A 13,680-nucleotide genomic window follows, 5' to 3' on the forward strand; every position below is an offset into this window, starting at 1 on the left:
CAAACTCACAGTTATTAACAACCACACCTAAAACAAAAGCAAATTAAAAGGACAACTAGAGCCCTGGCTGGTGTAGCTCAGTGGATTGAGCGCGGGCCTGCGAATCAAAGGATCGTGGTTCGATTCCCAGTCAGGGCATATGCCTGGGTTGCAGGCTGGTTCCCTGCAGGCCAATTCCCAGCAGGGGACGCAAAAAGGCAACCATACATTGATATTTCTCTCCCTCTCTCCTGCCCTTCCCCTCGAAAGATAAATAAATAAAATCTTTAAAAAAAAAAAAAGGACAACTAGATCAGGAGTGAACCATAGAAATGAAGATCACGTGTAGGGTTAGCAATAGGGGAGTGGGAGCAGAAGGTACAGAAAATAAGTAGCATAGACAGCAGATAGAAAATAGATAGGGGGGAGGGTAAGAATAGTAGGGGAAATATAGAATCTAAAGAACCTGAGACACATGTTCATGAACTAAAGGGGGGTATGGTGGGGGAGTGGTGTGCAGGGTGGAGGGGAACGGTGAGGGGAAAATTGAACAAATGTAATGGCATACAATAAAGTAAAAATATATATTAAAAAAATATTGATGGATTTCCCCCCTCATATGATTCTTCTCTTTTATGTTTTCTAAGATTAGGGAAAGAAAAGTACATATAAAGACAAGGCAGCAGACAGAAATCCCATGTTCATGGATCAGAAGACTTAACATTGGTAACAGGACAATACTACCAAAACTGGTATGCAGATTCAATGTAATACCTATCAAAATCCCAGAGACTTTTTGCAAAAATTGACAAAATGGTAAAAATTTATATAGAAATAAGAGAGACCCAAAATAGTGAAAGCAATCTTTAAAAAAAGAGAGAAAGAAAATTGGAGACTCAGACTTTCCAATTTCAAAACCTACCACAAAGCTACAGTAATCAAAACAATGTGTTACCTGCATAACGACAGACATATACAATAGATCAATGGAATAGAATTGAGAGCCCAGAAATAACAGCACATAAACCCTTACATTTATAGTCATGTGATTTTCACAAGGAAGCCAAAACAATTCAATAGGTTAAAGAACAGACTCTTGAGCAAATGATAGTGAAAAAAAGCTAGAATATATCCAGAATGCAAAGGATTAATTTGGATCCTTGTCTCATAGTGTACACAAAAATAAACACAAAATGGATACAGCCCTAAAATACAACAACTCTTAGCTAGAAGAAAAACAAAGGAGTAAATCTTTGTGAACTTGGGTTAGGCAATGGTTTCTTAGACACACCACCAAAAACAGAAAAGACAATAAAAAAGAGATAAACTGTACTTCATGAAAATTAGAAAATTTTGTGTCAAAGGAGAACACCAAGAAAATGAAAGATAACTTACAGAATAAGAAAAGCACATTTGCAAGTCACTATATGACAAGGGACTTATCTCCAGAATAGATAAAGAATGTTTACAACCTAACAATAAAAAGACAAATAACCCAGTTAAAATATGGGCAAAGAATCTGCACAGGTACTTCTTGAAGGAAAATACACAAATGACCAATAAGCACAGGAAAGGATACTCATCATCATTAGCCATCAGGGAAAAATCCAAACCAAAACTACAACAAGATAGCACTTGACGCTCACAAGGATGGTTAAAATAAAAAAGAAGAATAACAAATGTTCATAAGGATAAGGAGATATTGGAACCCTCATTTTAGGTGTTAAAAATACTGCCTAGCTCTGAATATATTAAAGATCACTGAACTGTATACTTTAAATAGGTGTATTTACGGTACATTCATACAGGGTGGGGCAAAAGTACGTTTACAGTTGTTCATATGGAATAAAAGACAATAATTAATAAAGAATAGAAGAATAAGCTCTGTGTTTTGTATACTTACAACTGTAAGCTACTTTTGTCTACCCTGTACTGCCAGGCCTGCTGCTGCTTCAGGGTCTTTGCATTTGCTCTTTTGTCTTCCAGAACATCCACGTGGTTCACTACTTCACTTTCTTTACCCAGACATCTTTTCATTGAAGCATCCCTGTGCACCTCATTTATAATTTTTTCTAATAGCACACTTTGCCAAGCTCCCCCCTTCCCCTTTTCCTAAGCAATCCTGTTATCTGGCATAGTACATATTTGTTTTAATATGACTTTAATTTGTTTACTGTTTCTCATGCTAACATGTAGCCTTCATTTATATCTTTGGAATTCTTGATTCTTTTGTTCATTGTTGAATTCCCAGCAACTTAGAGCAGTGCCTAGCACATAGTAGGCATTCAATAAATATTTTACAAATAAAACCACCAGTGCATTTAAGTATCTTGTGTAGATGACAAACACAGTAGAATTCAGAAAGTTTTTACTGAAAAGAAAAAAATGTCAAGATATTTTTCTTTAAAACTGTACCAACACAGCCCTGGGTGTTGTGGTTCAGTGGACTGAGCACTGGCCTGTGAGCTGAAAGGTCACTGGTTTGATCCCCAGTCAGGGCACATGCATGAGTTGTGGGCCAGATCCCTGGTTAGGGGTGTGTGAGAGGCAGCCAACTGATGTTTCTCTCTCACATTGATGTTTTCCTCCTTCTCTTTCTCCCTCCCTCCCTCTCCCTGAAAATATATAAATAAAATCTTTAAAAAATATATAGCAACACAACAGCAGGTCTTAGCTTATCACTCTGTACAGCAGAACTAAGCCAATCAAAACATAAAAAAAGTAGAAGAATGTATGGGATCCTTACCTAGGTCAGCTCTTGCCTCTTTTTTCTTCTGAGAGGCCCAACCCACTACGGAGAGCTTATCTGTTGACTTCTCCTCCAAACCTCTATTCAAGCGCCAGATTTTCAGTGTATTGTCATCAGAGCAGGTAGCAATCTAATGAGAACCAGAAAGGGAGTTAAGTTTTAATCAAACATTTGTGACAAAGTAAAAAGTACATGTGTCTTAAGGGCTCATGACTGGAAAATTATTTTGCTTGATATAACAGGATATAGAAAACGGCATCTGAAAGATCATATATTTCTATCCCTTGTTCTTAGGAATCATTGCAAATTTCCAAAGTGAATTCTCTAGTTTCTTTTTGATATACATCCTTCTGGTATGTCTTTTGTTAGCAATCATCTCTTATTAACCTAAAGCTCTACTACAAACCATGTTCATTTCATTTTACTCAATAAGTTGGGCAAGTCATTATCTTTATCATCTTCTATGTAACTATGAAATATTTCATTAAGAAACCCTTTTTGCTTTCTCCTTCTCTTAGATCATCAATCCGTGTATGCCACTGACATTCAATTTCTAAAACTTTCTTCTGAATTCTGCATGTTCTGGCTTACTGCTGAAGTAATGGGATCAGTTCCAAGATCAGACTTAGTCCATGACTCTAGTAGGCTATGACAAGCAGAATGAAACCAATCCCGAGACTTTTTCCCCCCAGATAGGTAAAGGAGCAATATGGTAAAACAAGTTCACTAAGCTGGAAGTTAAAAATAACCTTTGCCCCTTTAAAAATATGTGACCATTCCTGATCTTGGTCCCAAGCCTTTTATGGCAGAGAAAGTCCAGCTTGAAGGGCTTGTGGCAAATGGCCACTGGTACCAGAGCTATTTCCCAGCATTTGTTTATATAATTTCTCTATTTCAGTCACTAAAGAGATAGAAAAAAAACCCCCCACACACGTTCTCTTAAATCTTGGCCCCCAAGAGACTAGGAGCTTTTTCCTTTCCTTACTGGGAGGCCAAAAGAAGACACGTACTTAACTGCTCAACGAAAAATGCCTGGAATCCCCAGTTACTCTAGAGTCTGTAGTAACAGGAGTTATTATTTATAGAGCACCTGTGTCTGACAATTTGCATTCTTTATCTTATTTAATTCTCACAGTATAAAAATCCTTGTACTTAAATAATCTCATCTACAAAATAGGAACAAAGTTACTTGTCCAAGCTCACCATAATTGGGTGGCATATCTAATAAATCCAAATTTTTCCAATTTCCAAGGCTAGATCTTTTTTTTAAACCATATTTTACCTTCCTAACTCTAAGCTAGGGACAAAATTATTTCAAAGAACTTTTTAAAAAGGTGGTCATTAGATTAGTATTGGAAAACAGCCCTGCCATTTCTTTCTGTGCACAGAGATAAGGGCAACATATGATGGCTGCAAAGAGATGACATAATTAACTGGATAATTAAAGAAACCATCATAGTAAGTTCTATGATGATACAGAACTTCATGTTAAAAGGAGATATTTCACTGTAAATAACATGAAATCTCAGAGGAAAAAAGTGTCACTAGTATAATGTCAATGTAATTATTAGTAATTAAAGCAATGACTTAAAAAAAGAAAGTCTACATGAAGCTGACCACAGAAATCATTAGACAGGGCTAGACGCCAGAGTAGACGAGACCACGAGAAGTTTCTGGAACATAACAGATGGGAACAATAGGCAACAAAACCTTGAAAGGTCAAAATGAAGAGAAAGATGGCTCTCTACATAATTGAGATTTTGTATAAATGCAGAATAACCCAAAGACCAGAGGTAGCAGGAGCTGGGAGAGAATAGAACTTGGGCTAATGTTATGTGAAACCCCTACCTATACATGTAGGAGTTTATGTTTCTCGCCTTTCTACATTTCAGGTTACTTATTTGTCTTCACTACTGAAACACTTTTTTTTTAAGTGACGATATTTTCTTCTTTCCAGAGCATCTAAAACACTTTGGAACTACTTCTTGTGTAGTTTAGCCACAGATAACCTAACATAGTAGTACTTCACACTAAGCATTTTTTAGGCATGCGAAAATCCAAGCGGGACTGTGAAGTACAATCAAGATGTTACCTTCAATACACCACATTTATAACACATAGAAAATTAAAAAGAGAAGATCTTACCTTAGATTTTCTTTTACCTTAGAGTTTAAGATTGTTTTAATTAGGTTAGAAACTTAATTCTGTTTATGAAAAGAATGACTCTAGGAAACCAAGAAATCAATCCTTTACCTTACTGCATAATACAATTTCTCTGTTGTTAGAGAAAGGTAGGAAAACCCACAGATCTATGATCTACTTTTTAAACCAACTATGGGTATTTGTTTACAAACCTTTGTGAAATCTGACGGACACCAGCACACAGATGTGACCTCTTGAGAATGACCCAGGAGCACAGTTGGAGGATGCCAGGGCGTGGACACCTTTGTGCACCAACAAACAAACAAACAAAGTCAGCAGAGTTGTGTTAGTTCTCCCAGCTAAAGGCTTTGAATCTCTTCATATTCATGTCTTAGAGATCTTTAGGAATGTTACGAAAGGCCCCTGTGTATGCCTACTTATATTAGAAAAAGAGTCCCAATGAGTAATAAAAATATTTTTGTCATCAATCTGAGAAAACAGGAAAGAACTAAAGTAAGTAAATAATGAGCTTAGATTCTAGTTTAGGTCTTATTTCAAATCTGGGCCATCTAGGTATACATATTTTGACTAAAATTCAAGATTGGTGTTGTCCCTCACCTTTTAGCTGGTAAACTTTATGGAAGGATGAGGTTCACCTGCTAGGTAGTACAGTTCAAGTAGAAGCCCGTTTTTACATTGCCTAGACATTTTCAGATCTTCTCTAGCCGCCTACCTTCAGGGACACAACATGAAGGTACCTAACATGCTATCATCATTCTTGGGACAAGAAGATAAGTGTTTCTTCCAAAAGAAGACTCACTAACTTTTATCAAAGTCCAAAGTTATATACCCCCTCATTTTAGAGGATATAAACTATATTTTATATGACAATATCCTTTTTGGAAGAAAAATTCCTCTAAAATTTTGTTTCAGTTAATTTGCTTAAAGAAGACTTGAATTTTCAAATAAGTGTTGCCACATTTTAAGGTATGAAAAAGAAGGGTCATATTGTGAAGTATTGCACACGTGACTAAAATCATATTTTCCCCCTCATTGGATGCCGCTAATAATATGCATTTGACAGCTGTCTGATTCAAGAGTCGCCAATCCCTCTCAGAGGCCCTGGGAATTAATCAGCACAATATGGAGTACAAACTCACATAACTATTATTAGTATGTGTTTGAAAAGGAGAAATTATTCTCTTCATTTTCTGAGGCTCTGAATCATTGCTCATTTATATAAAGAAAGTGGAGGCGACTCCGGAAAGAATATTTGTATGACTAAGTAAACTTAATAGATTCCTCAAAGTGTAGCTAAGAGATTTGACACAATGAATCATAAGGTTATCCAACTTATTACTACTTTTCTCTCTTGGGTTAAATGGCACATATATAATGATTCAAAAAGCAAAAAGACAAAAACCAGAGTCTAATTTAATTTGCCTTGCTGCGTGAATTAAAGTTTAACAGATAGGAAAGCTTTTTCTGAGTACTATCTACAGGTATTTCACTTACTGCCTACTCCTACCCTGTCACAGAGAACAATGACTTATTCTCCTTTGAGTTAGCATATTTTAAAAAAGACTTTCAAGATAATCTTTAACTATCTCAATAGCCATAGAAATTCTCCTTCCTCCTCTACTAATGGGCCCCAGCCCATTAAGTTTCTAATTAACAAAGACCCAAGCAGGTCTGGTAGCAACAAGTTAAAAGGAAAAGGAAATCCTCATGTCCTCTTGGCCCTCCCTCGTAGAAAGAAGTACATTATTCTACTCCACTCGTTTACTCTGCTGTTGCCTCTAGATTTTCATGTCATGATACTGCCCCTTGGTCAGTTTCCAGATTTTACAATACCTTGGAGAACCTAAATGTATACTCAAAAATCAAAATAAATTTCAAGACAACCAAACATCTACCAGAATGTATGAACATCATTGCATTTATCTACAGGATCTAAGAGCAAAAAACAAAGGACAAGACCCCTTAAAAAACTTTTTATACAACTTGACAATAACATAGGAATAATAAAATGACATTAAAAATTAGCATGTCTTGAATAATTACCATGATCCGGGCACTTGACATAGTATTAAAAGTGAAGGGAAGATTCCTCAAAAAGTTAAACATAGAATTAATTTCCATACGACCCAGAAATTCTAGTCTTAGGTATAGTTTCCCAGGAGAAGTGAAAACATGTCCAAACAAAAACTTGTACATAAATGTTCAACTTTTTAGTAGTTTTATTAAAAAAAGCTAAAGACTGGAATAATCCCAATATCCACCAACTTATGAATGGATAAATAAAATGTGGACTACACAGAACATACAGTGAAATGTTCAGCCATAAAACAGAATGAAGTACAGATACATGCAACAACAATAACCTTAAAAACATGGTAAGTGAAAGAACTCAGACATAAAAAATCACATATTACATAATTCCATTTATATGAAATGTCCAGAATAGGCAAATCCATAGAAACAGAACATAGGTTAGTGGTTGCCAAGGGCCGAGGAAAATGGAGAGTGAGTTGTAAAGGGTACAGAGTTTCTTTCTGGAGCAATAAAAATGTTTGGAAATGACATGGTGGTGATAAATACATAATATTGTGATTATACTTAAAATCACTGAAGTGTACAAATTAAAATAACTAAAATGGTGAATTTCATCTTATATAAATTCTACCTAAGTAAAAAAAAAAGTGGAGGGAGGAGCATGTTATAAAGCTGAAATGAGAACTAATGTCCAATAAATATTTATGAATGCAGATTGTGACTATCCTAGTATGATACAGTTATACTTAACTTAATGACTGCTTCCAGGAAGATTACTTTCCTCTAATGAAACTCACGTGGCTTTTAAATCATTTGTATTCAGATAAATTTTTACTTATGCTCATTATTGCTATAAAAAACATTGCCATAGTTACATAATTAAATTTTTTTAAAAAGCCTCCCTCTACTTTTAAGAAGGAAGAGGAGACTATTAAGTCCAAGAGACATTTACATCTCTGCATTCTGGAAATGGTCAAAACACAGAAAATTGTCCTCTCTTACATATTCCACTTTGTTACAAAGACTTTAATTCAAGGCACAAGAATGCCAAAGTCGAACTCCCAGAACTACAAAGGTACCTCTCTAGTAGTAACTGGCTCTATCCTACAGACCTCATCAAACATTTTATATGTTTAAACATACTAAAGAGATCAGTACCTTTCCTCAAAAAAATGTCCTTACTCGGTCCAGTAAGAAATCGAATCTAATCTTTATTTCTGCCATGAGATCATTTACACTTCCTAAAGTGTCAGGCTCAGTGCTTTGCCAGTCGGTGGTAGAATGACTATGCCAAGTCAGTTTATTTATAACCACTTCAGTACTATTCAGTGGCTCTGTTAGAAGTGAACCAGGGAAGGGGGGAGTATGGGTGAGGGTGTCACAAGGGGTAGAAAATTTAAAAGAAAAAATTACAACATTAAACCTTTTTATTTTTAAGTCTTTGACATCAGAATCAGTCTATATTATATTTCCCCTTTTGCTGGGCAGTGGTGAGAATTAAAAAGGCATTCTCTTGTGTCTCAAGATCCAGAACTTCCTTCTTTCACTCATGTCTTCTTATACCCATGAACTTTTAAGTGTGGGGAAAATACCAAAACTTGAGAGAATTCTGACTTTTTGGAAATGCAGCAGAGTTATAACACAACTTAGCAGGATGGATATTCAGCTTGTGTAAAAAAAAATTTAAAGGCCCAACCCCCTTGTGTTATCATGGAAAAGAGAAACTGAGCCACCTCACTAGGCTAATTCAATTTTAGGAGCAGTAAGCTTGCCAGGATCTCAAATATCAGAGTCTGCACGCTGAGTTATGTGTGGACGGGCAGGAGAACATCCTGTCTGACCCACGTCATTCAGCACTAACACATGACCCAGCCTAGAATTCAGAAAGGGTCACCCATGTATGTGACAGCCACTAATTAGGTACCTGAAGATGGGTTACTAACAACTGCTGAGTATCTTTACTTCATATCCTCAGGGAGTATCCCTCAACCCTCATTCCCTGAAACCACCAAAAAAAGATCTTTGTACTAGCAAACAAGGCTAGGGAGGAACTTTGTAAGAACTGGCAATAAAACTGTATCTATGTCTTAATGTATATTATTAAGAAATTGATTTAAAATAATTTTTTAAAAGATCAGGGCATAAGTATTTTTGGACAATCCTTTATTATGCTTTTTGATATATCTGATTTTTTTAAGAAGAAAGAAACTTAAAAAGATATAAGACCAAATTTGAAACTCATAATTTAAAATGTAAGAGAAACATTAGTGCTAGTGACACATATTGTTAAAAGTTTAAAGCTCAAATCAGGAGAATCTTATAGACAAGAAACTAGGTGAAAACTTCTCACAAGATGGGAGTCTAAAATATGTTTTATAAGCAAATTTTCATTTAAAAATACAAATAAAAAATATGTTGTAGAAAAAGAGGCAAAGCCAAACACAAAAGCATCTTGGATAGAATAATATCTCCACCTTGTGACCATCTAGGATAGTGTTACTAAAAGCTATTAATAAGGTAGTGTTGCCTTTTTGCAACTGTAGGTATATAGAGAAATGATTTTTACTACTTCCCTCAGGACCATATAAAATTAAGCTGAAGAATTATGCTTCATAGCCGAGAAGGGTGTACCCTTGTCCTAAGACAACACAGTCTTCCTAGAAGTTGGCAGGACTAAAAATGATATAATTTCTCTTAAGAGATTTGATAATATGGAACCTCTGACTCTAAAATCCAGAATGGAGACAGACCGAAGATGGCAGAGAAGTAAGTGGAAACTATACTAACCTCTTCCCAGGACCAATTTGGAATTACAACTAAATTGCAGAGCAATCATCCTGAATAAGCAACTAAACACTAGCTAGAGAGAAGCCTTATAACCTTGGATAGACAGAAGAAACCACTTCACCATAATGTGACTGATAGGGAGTGAGGAGATGCTAGAGGGCTGGCTGGGCTCCCATGGGCTGCAGCTGAAGTTCTGGAGGGATATTTCAGTGGCTGGGGGGTTCCCCCTGAGAAGTGTGGGATCTAAACCCTAAGCTGGGCTCCCCAGACTACAGCACCGGAGCTAGAAAGGAAGCTGGATAACATCCAACTGTGAAAAGCAGCAGGGTTTCTGTCTGCCAAGGAGAGACTCCTGGAGATGCAGAGAGCCTCTTAAAGAACACACAAAATTTCGTTTGTAGCCACTTAACCTGGGCTCTGACAGAGGGAGGGCAGACTGGATTAAAAACACTTGAGGAGAGTCTAGGATTGGTGGCTCTGGGGAGAAAACTGGAGGAATGAATGCTAGGATCCCTGTACTGAGTCATTCCTTATACTGCAGAAGTCACAGTTCTCAGCCAGGGGTCTCCTTTCCAAGTGGCATCACCCTAAGGGGAGTAAGAGTCCCACTTGTAGGAATAATTCTGCCCTGCCCTGTGGTACATAAGCTAGGATGCTGATTATAGCTTTAGGCCATATCATTGATTAGTTTAACAGCTACGGCAGATTTCTAGAAGATCTATGAGACTTCAGCTGACCCTCCCCAGGGTCCGCTGCTGATATGAGCAACCTGGCTCTTTGTCTAGACACACAAACAGGACCAACAGAGGGAGCCACATGCTGTGGACCTGATAGCTTCAAACACGTTGACCAGGGCCAGTCACAAGCAGCAAAGACCTGCAAAGATCTGACAAAGACCTGCACCAGAGTCTTTGCAGCTCTAATACATAGAAGCAAACACAAAGAGGCAGCCTAAATGGGAAGACAAATAGAACCCAAATGAAAGAACAAGAGAATTCTCCAGAAGAAGAGCTAGATGAAACAGAGGCAAGCAATTTACCACAGAGTTTAGAGTAATGATTATAAAGATACTCAACAGCATGGAAAAAGACAAAAACTAGAAACCATAAAAAAGGACCAGTCAGAAATAGTGTAACACCTGAAATAAATAATATACTGGAAAGAATAAACGGTAGGTTACATGAAGCAGAAGATTAAACCAGTGATTTGAAACACAATGTAGAAAAAAAGCACCAGGCAGAGCAACAAAAAGAGAATTTTTAAAAAATGAGGAGAGCTTAAGAAACATTTTGGACAACATGAAGGGTAATTAACATCTGCATCATGGGAATACCAAAAGGAGAAGACAGCGAACAAGGGATTGAGAACCTATTTGAAGAAATAATGGCCAAAACCTTCCCTAATCTGCTGAAGGAAAAAGACACATTAAGGCCGGGAAGCTCAGAGAGTCTCAAACAAGTTGGACCCAAAGAGGTCTACACTAAGATATAATTGCAATGACAAGGCTTAAAGAAAAGAAGAGAATCCTTAAAGCTGTAAGAAAAAAACAAGTATTTACCTACAAGGGAGTACACCAGTTAGACTGTCATCTGATTTCTCAACAGAAATATTTCAGGCCAAAAAGTAGTACCATGAAATATTAAAGGGGATAAAAAGCAAGGACCTACAAACAAGGCTACTTCACCCAGCAAGGAGAAATAAGGAGCTTCCCAAACAAGAAAAAGCTAACGGAGTTTGTTAACACCAAACCCACACTGAAACAAATATTAAAGGGCTTGCTTTTTAAGAAGAAATAGAGAAAGGGGGAAAAAAGAAACAGGAAAACAGACTAACAATAAAATAGCATTACATAAGTACCTATCAATAATCACCTTGAATGTAAATGGCTTACATGCTCCAACCAAAAGACATAGGGTAGCAGTTGAATGGATAAGAAAACAAAACCCATATATATGATCCCTCCATCTCAGATCGAAAGATACACACAGACTAAAAGTAAATGGATGGACAAAGATATTTCATGCAAATGGAAAGGAAAAAAAAGGAGAAAAAAAACCAGACTTTAAAACCAAGGCTAAAGTAAGAGACAAAAAAGGATACTACATAATGATAAAGGGAACAATCCAACAAGAGGATATAACCCTAGTAAACATTTATGTACCCAACAAAGGAGCACCTAAATATGTGAACTAATCTTTTTTTTTAAAGTGTGTTTGATTATGCTATTACACCTGTCCCAATTTTTTCCCCTTTTGTCGGCTCCACCCAGTTCCCCCTCCAGCAATCTCCCCGACTTAGTTCATGTCCGTGGGTCATACATGTAAGTTCCTTGGCGTCTCCATTTCCTACGCTATTCTTAACTCCCCACTATCTATTTTGTACCTGCCAATTATGCTTCTTAATCCCTGCACCATTTGGAGGGTCATCAGCTGGGAGGTGGAAGGGACAGAGTGGGGAAATGTAGACCAAGTCTTGATGGACATAAAGGGAGAGACTGCCAGAAATACAATCATAGTCAAGGATTTTAACACACCACTGACTTCAAAAGATAGATCTTCTAGGCAGAATACCAACAGGGAGGCAGTGGCCTTAAACAACACACTAGACCAAATGGATCTTCAGAGCATTTCACCCCAAGCAGCAGAATATACCTATTTTTCAAGAGCACATGGAATGTTTTCCAGGATACATTACATGCTAGAACACAAATCAAGTCTCAATAAATTTAAGACTGAAATCCTATCAAGCATCTCCTATGACCACAATGCTATCAAACTAGAAATCAATCACAAGAACACTGAAAAGCACATAAACACATGGAACCTAAGTAACATGTTATTAAACAATGAATAGGTTAACAATGAGATCAAAGAAGAAATAAAAAGATACCTTGAAACAAATGAAAATAAGGACACAACAATCCAAAATCTGTGGGGCATTAGGAAAGCAATCCCAAGAGGGAAATTCATAGCATAACAAGCCTATCTCAAAAAATTAAAAAAGCTCAAATAAACAATCTAACTTTACACTTAAAGAAACTTGAAAAAGAGCAACAAAGCCCAAAGTGAGTAGAAGGAGATCAGAGCAGAAATAAATGTAATATAGTCTAAAAAATGATACTAAAGATTAGTGATTCCAATATTTGTTTCTTTGAAAAGATAACACCGACAAACCTTTAACTGGACTCATCAAGAAAAAGAGAGGATCCAAATAAATACAATCAGAAATGAAAGAGGAGAAGTAACAACTGAAACCAAAGAAATACAAAGGATTGTAAGAAAATATGATCAACTGCATGCCAACAAACTGGGCAACCTGAATGAAATGGACAAATTCCTAGAAACATACAATCTCCCAAAACTAAACCAAGAAGAATCAATGAATCTGAATAAACAGACTATACCTAGTAAAACTGAAGCAGTAATCAAAACACTCCCAACAAAAGCCCTGTACCAGACGGCTTCACAAGTGAATTTGACCAAGCATTCTGAAAAGAACCAATACCTTTCCTTCTCAAACTACTTCATAAAATTCGAGAGGAGGGAAGGATCTCAAACTCTTTTACGAGGCCAGTATTATCCTAATGCCAAAACTTGGTAGACACTAAAAAAAAAAGAAAATTATAAGCAACAGAAAAAACAAAACCCCTAAAATCCTCAACAAAATATTAGATTAGCAAACTGAATACAGCAATGCATCAAAAATATCATACCCCACAATCAAGTGGGATTTATTCTGGGAATGCAAGGTTGCTATAACACTCACAAATCAATAAATGCAACAGATGCAGAAAAACCATTTGATTAAAGCCAACACCCATTTAGGATAACACCTCTGAGCAAGGTGGAATTAGAGGGAACATACCTAAACATAATAAAGGCCATACATGACAAACCCACTGCCAACATCATACTCAATGGGCAAAAACTATAAGCAATCCCCTTACAATTGGAAACAAGACAGGGATG

General features: G+C 36.7%; 1 protein-coding gene across 5 annotated transcripts in view; it reads right to left on the reverse strand.

The window, feature by feature from the left end:
- DTL (denticleless E3 ubiquitin protein ligase homolog) overlaps positions 1-13,680 on the reverse strand; it is a 108,930-nt gene that overhangs the window by 64,941 nt on the left and 30,309 nt on the right. For all 5 annotated transcript variants that reach the window (XR_005081355.2, XR_008390276.1, XM_037136983.2 and 2 more), the window contains exons 12-13: positions 5,083-5,172; positions 2,726-2,858 (exon numbers count right to left, since the gene is read on the reverse strand). Coding sequence is in view for 3 of the 5 variants with exons in the window: in XM_037136983.2 (XP_036992878.2) it covers positions 2,726-2,858; positions 5,083-5,172 (223 nt within the window). In the remaining 2 variants the exon portion in view is untranslated. The remainder of the gene's footprint in view (positions 1-2,725; positions 2,859-5,082; positions 5,173-13,680) is intronic.

Source organism: Artibeus jamaicensis, unplaced genomic scaffold, assembly GCF_021234435.1.
Source record: "Artibeus jamaicensis isolate MK-2021 breed Jamaican fruit bat unplaced genomic scaffold, CSHL_Jam_final contig_2170, whole genome shotgun sequence".
Lineage (NCBI taxonomy): Eukaryota > Metazoa > Chordata > Mammalia > Chiroptera > Phyllostomidae > Artibeus > Artibeus jamaicensis.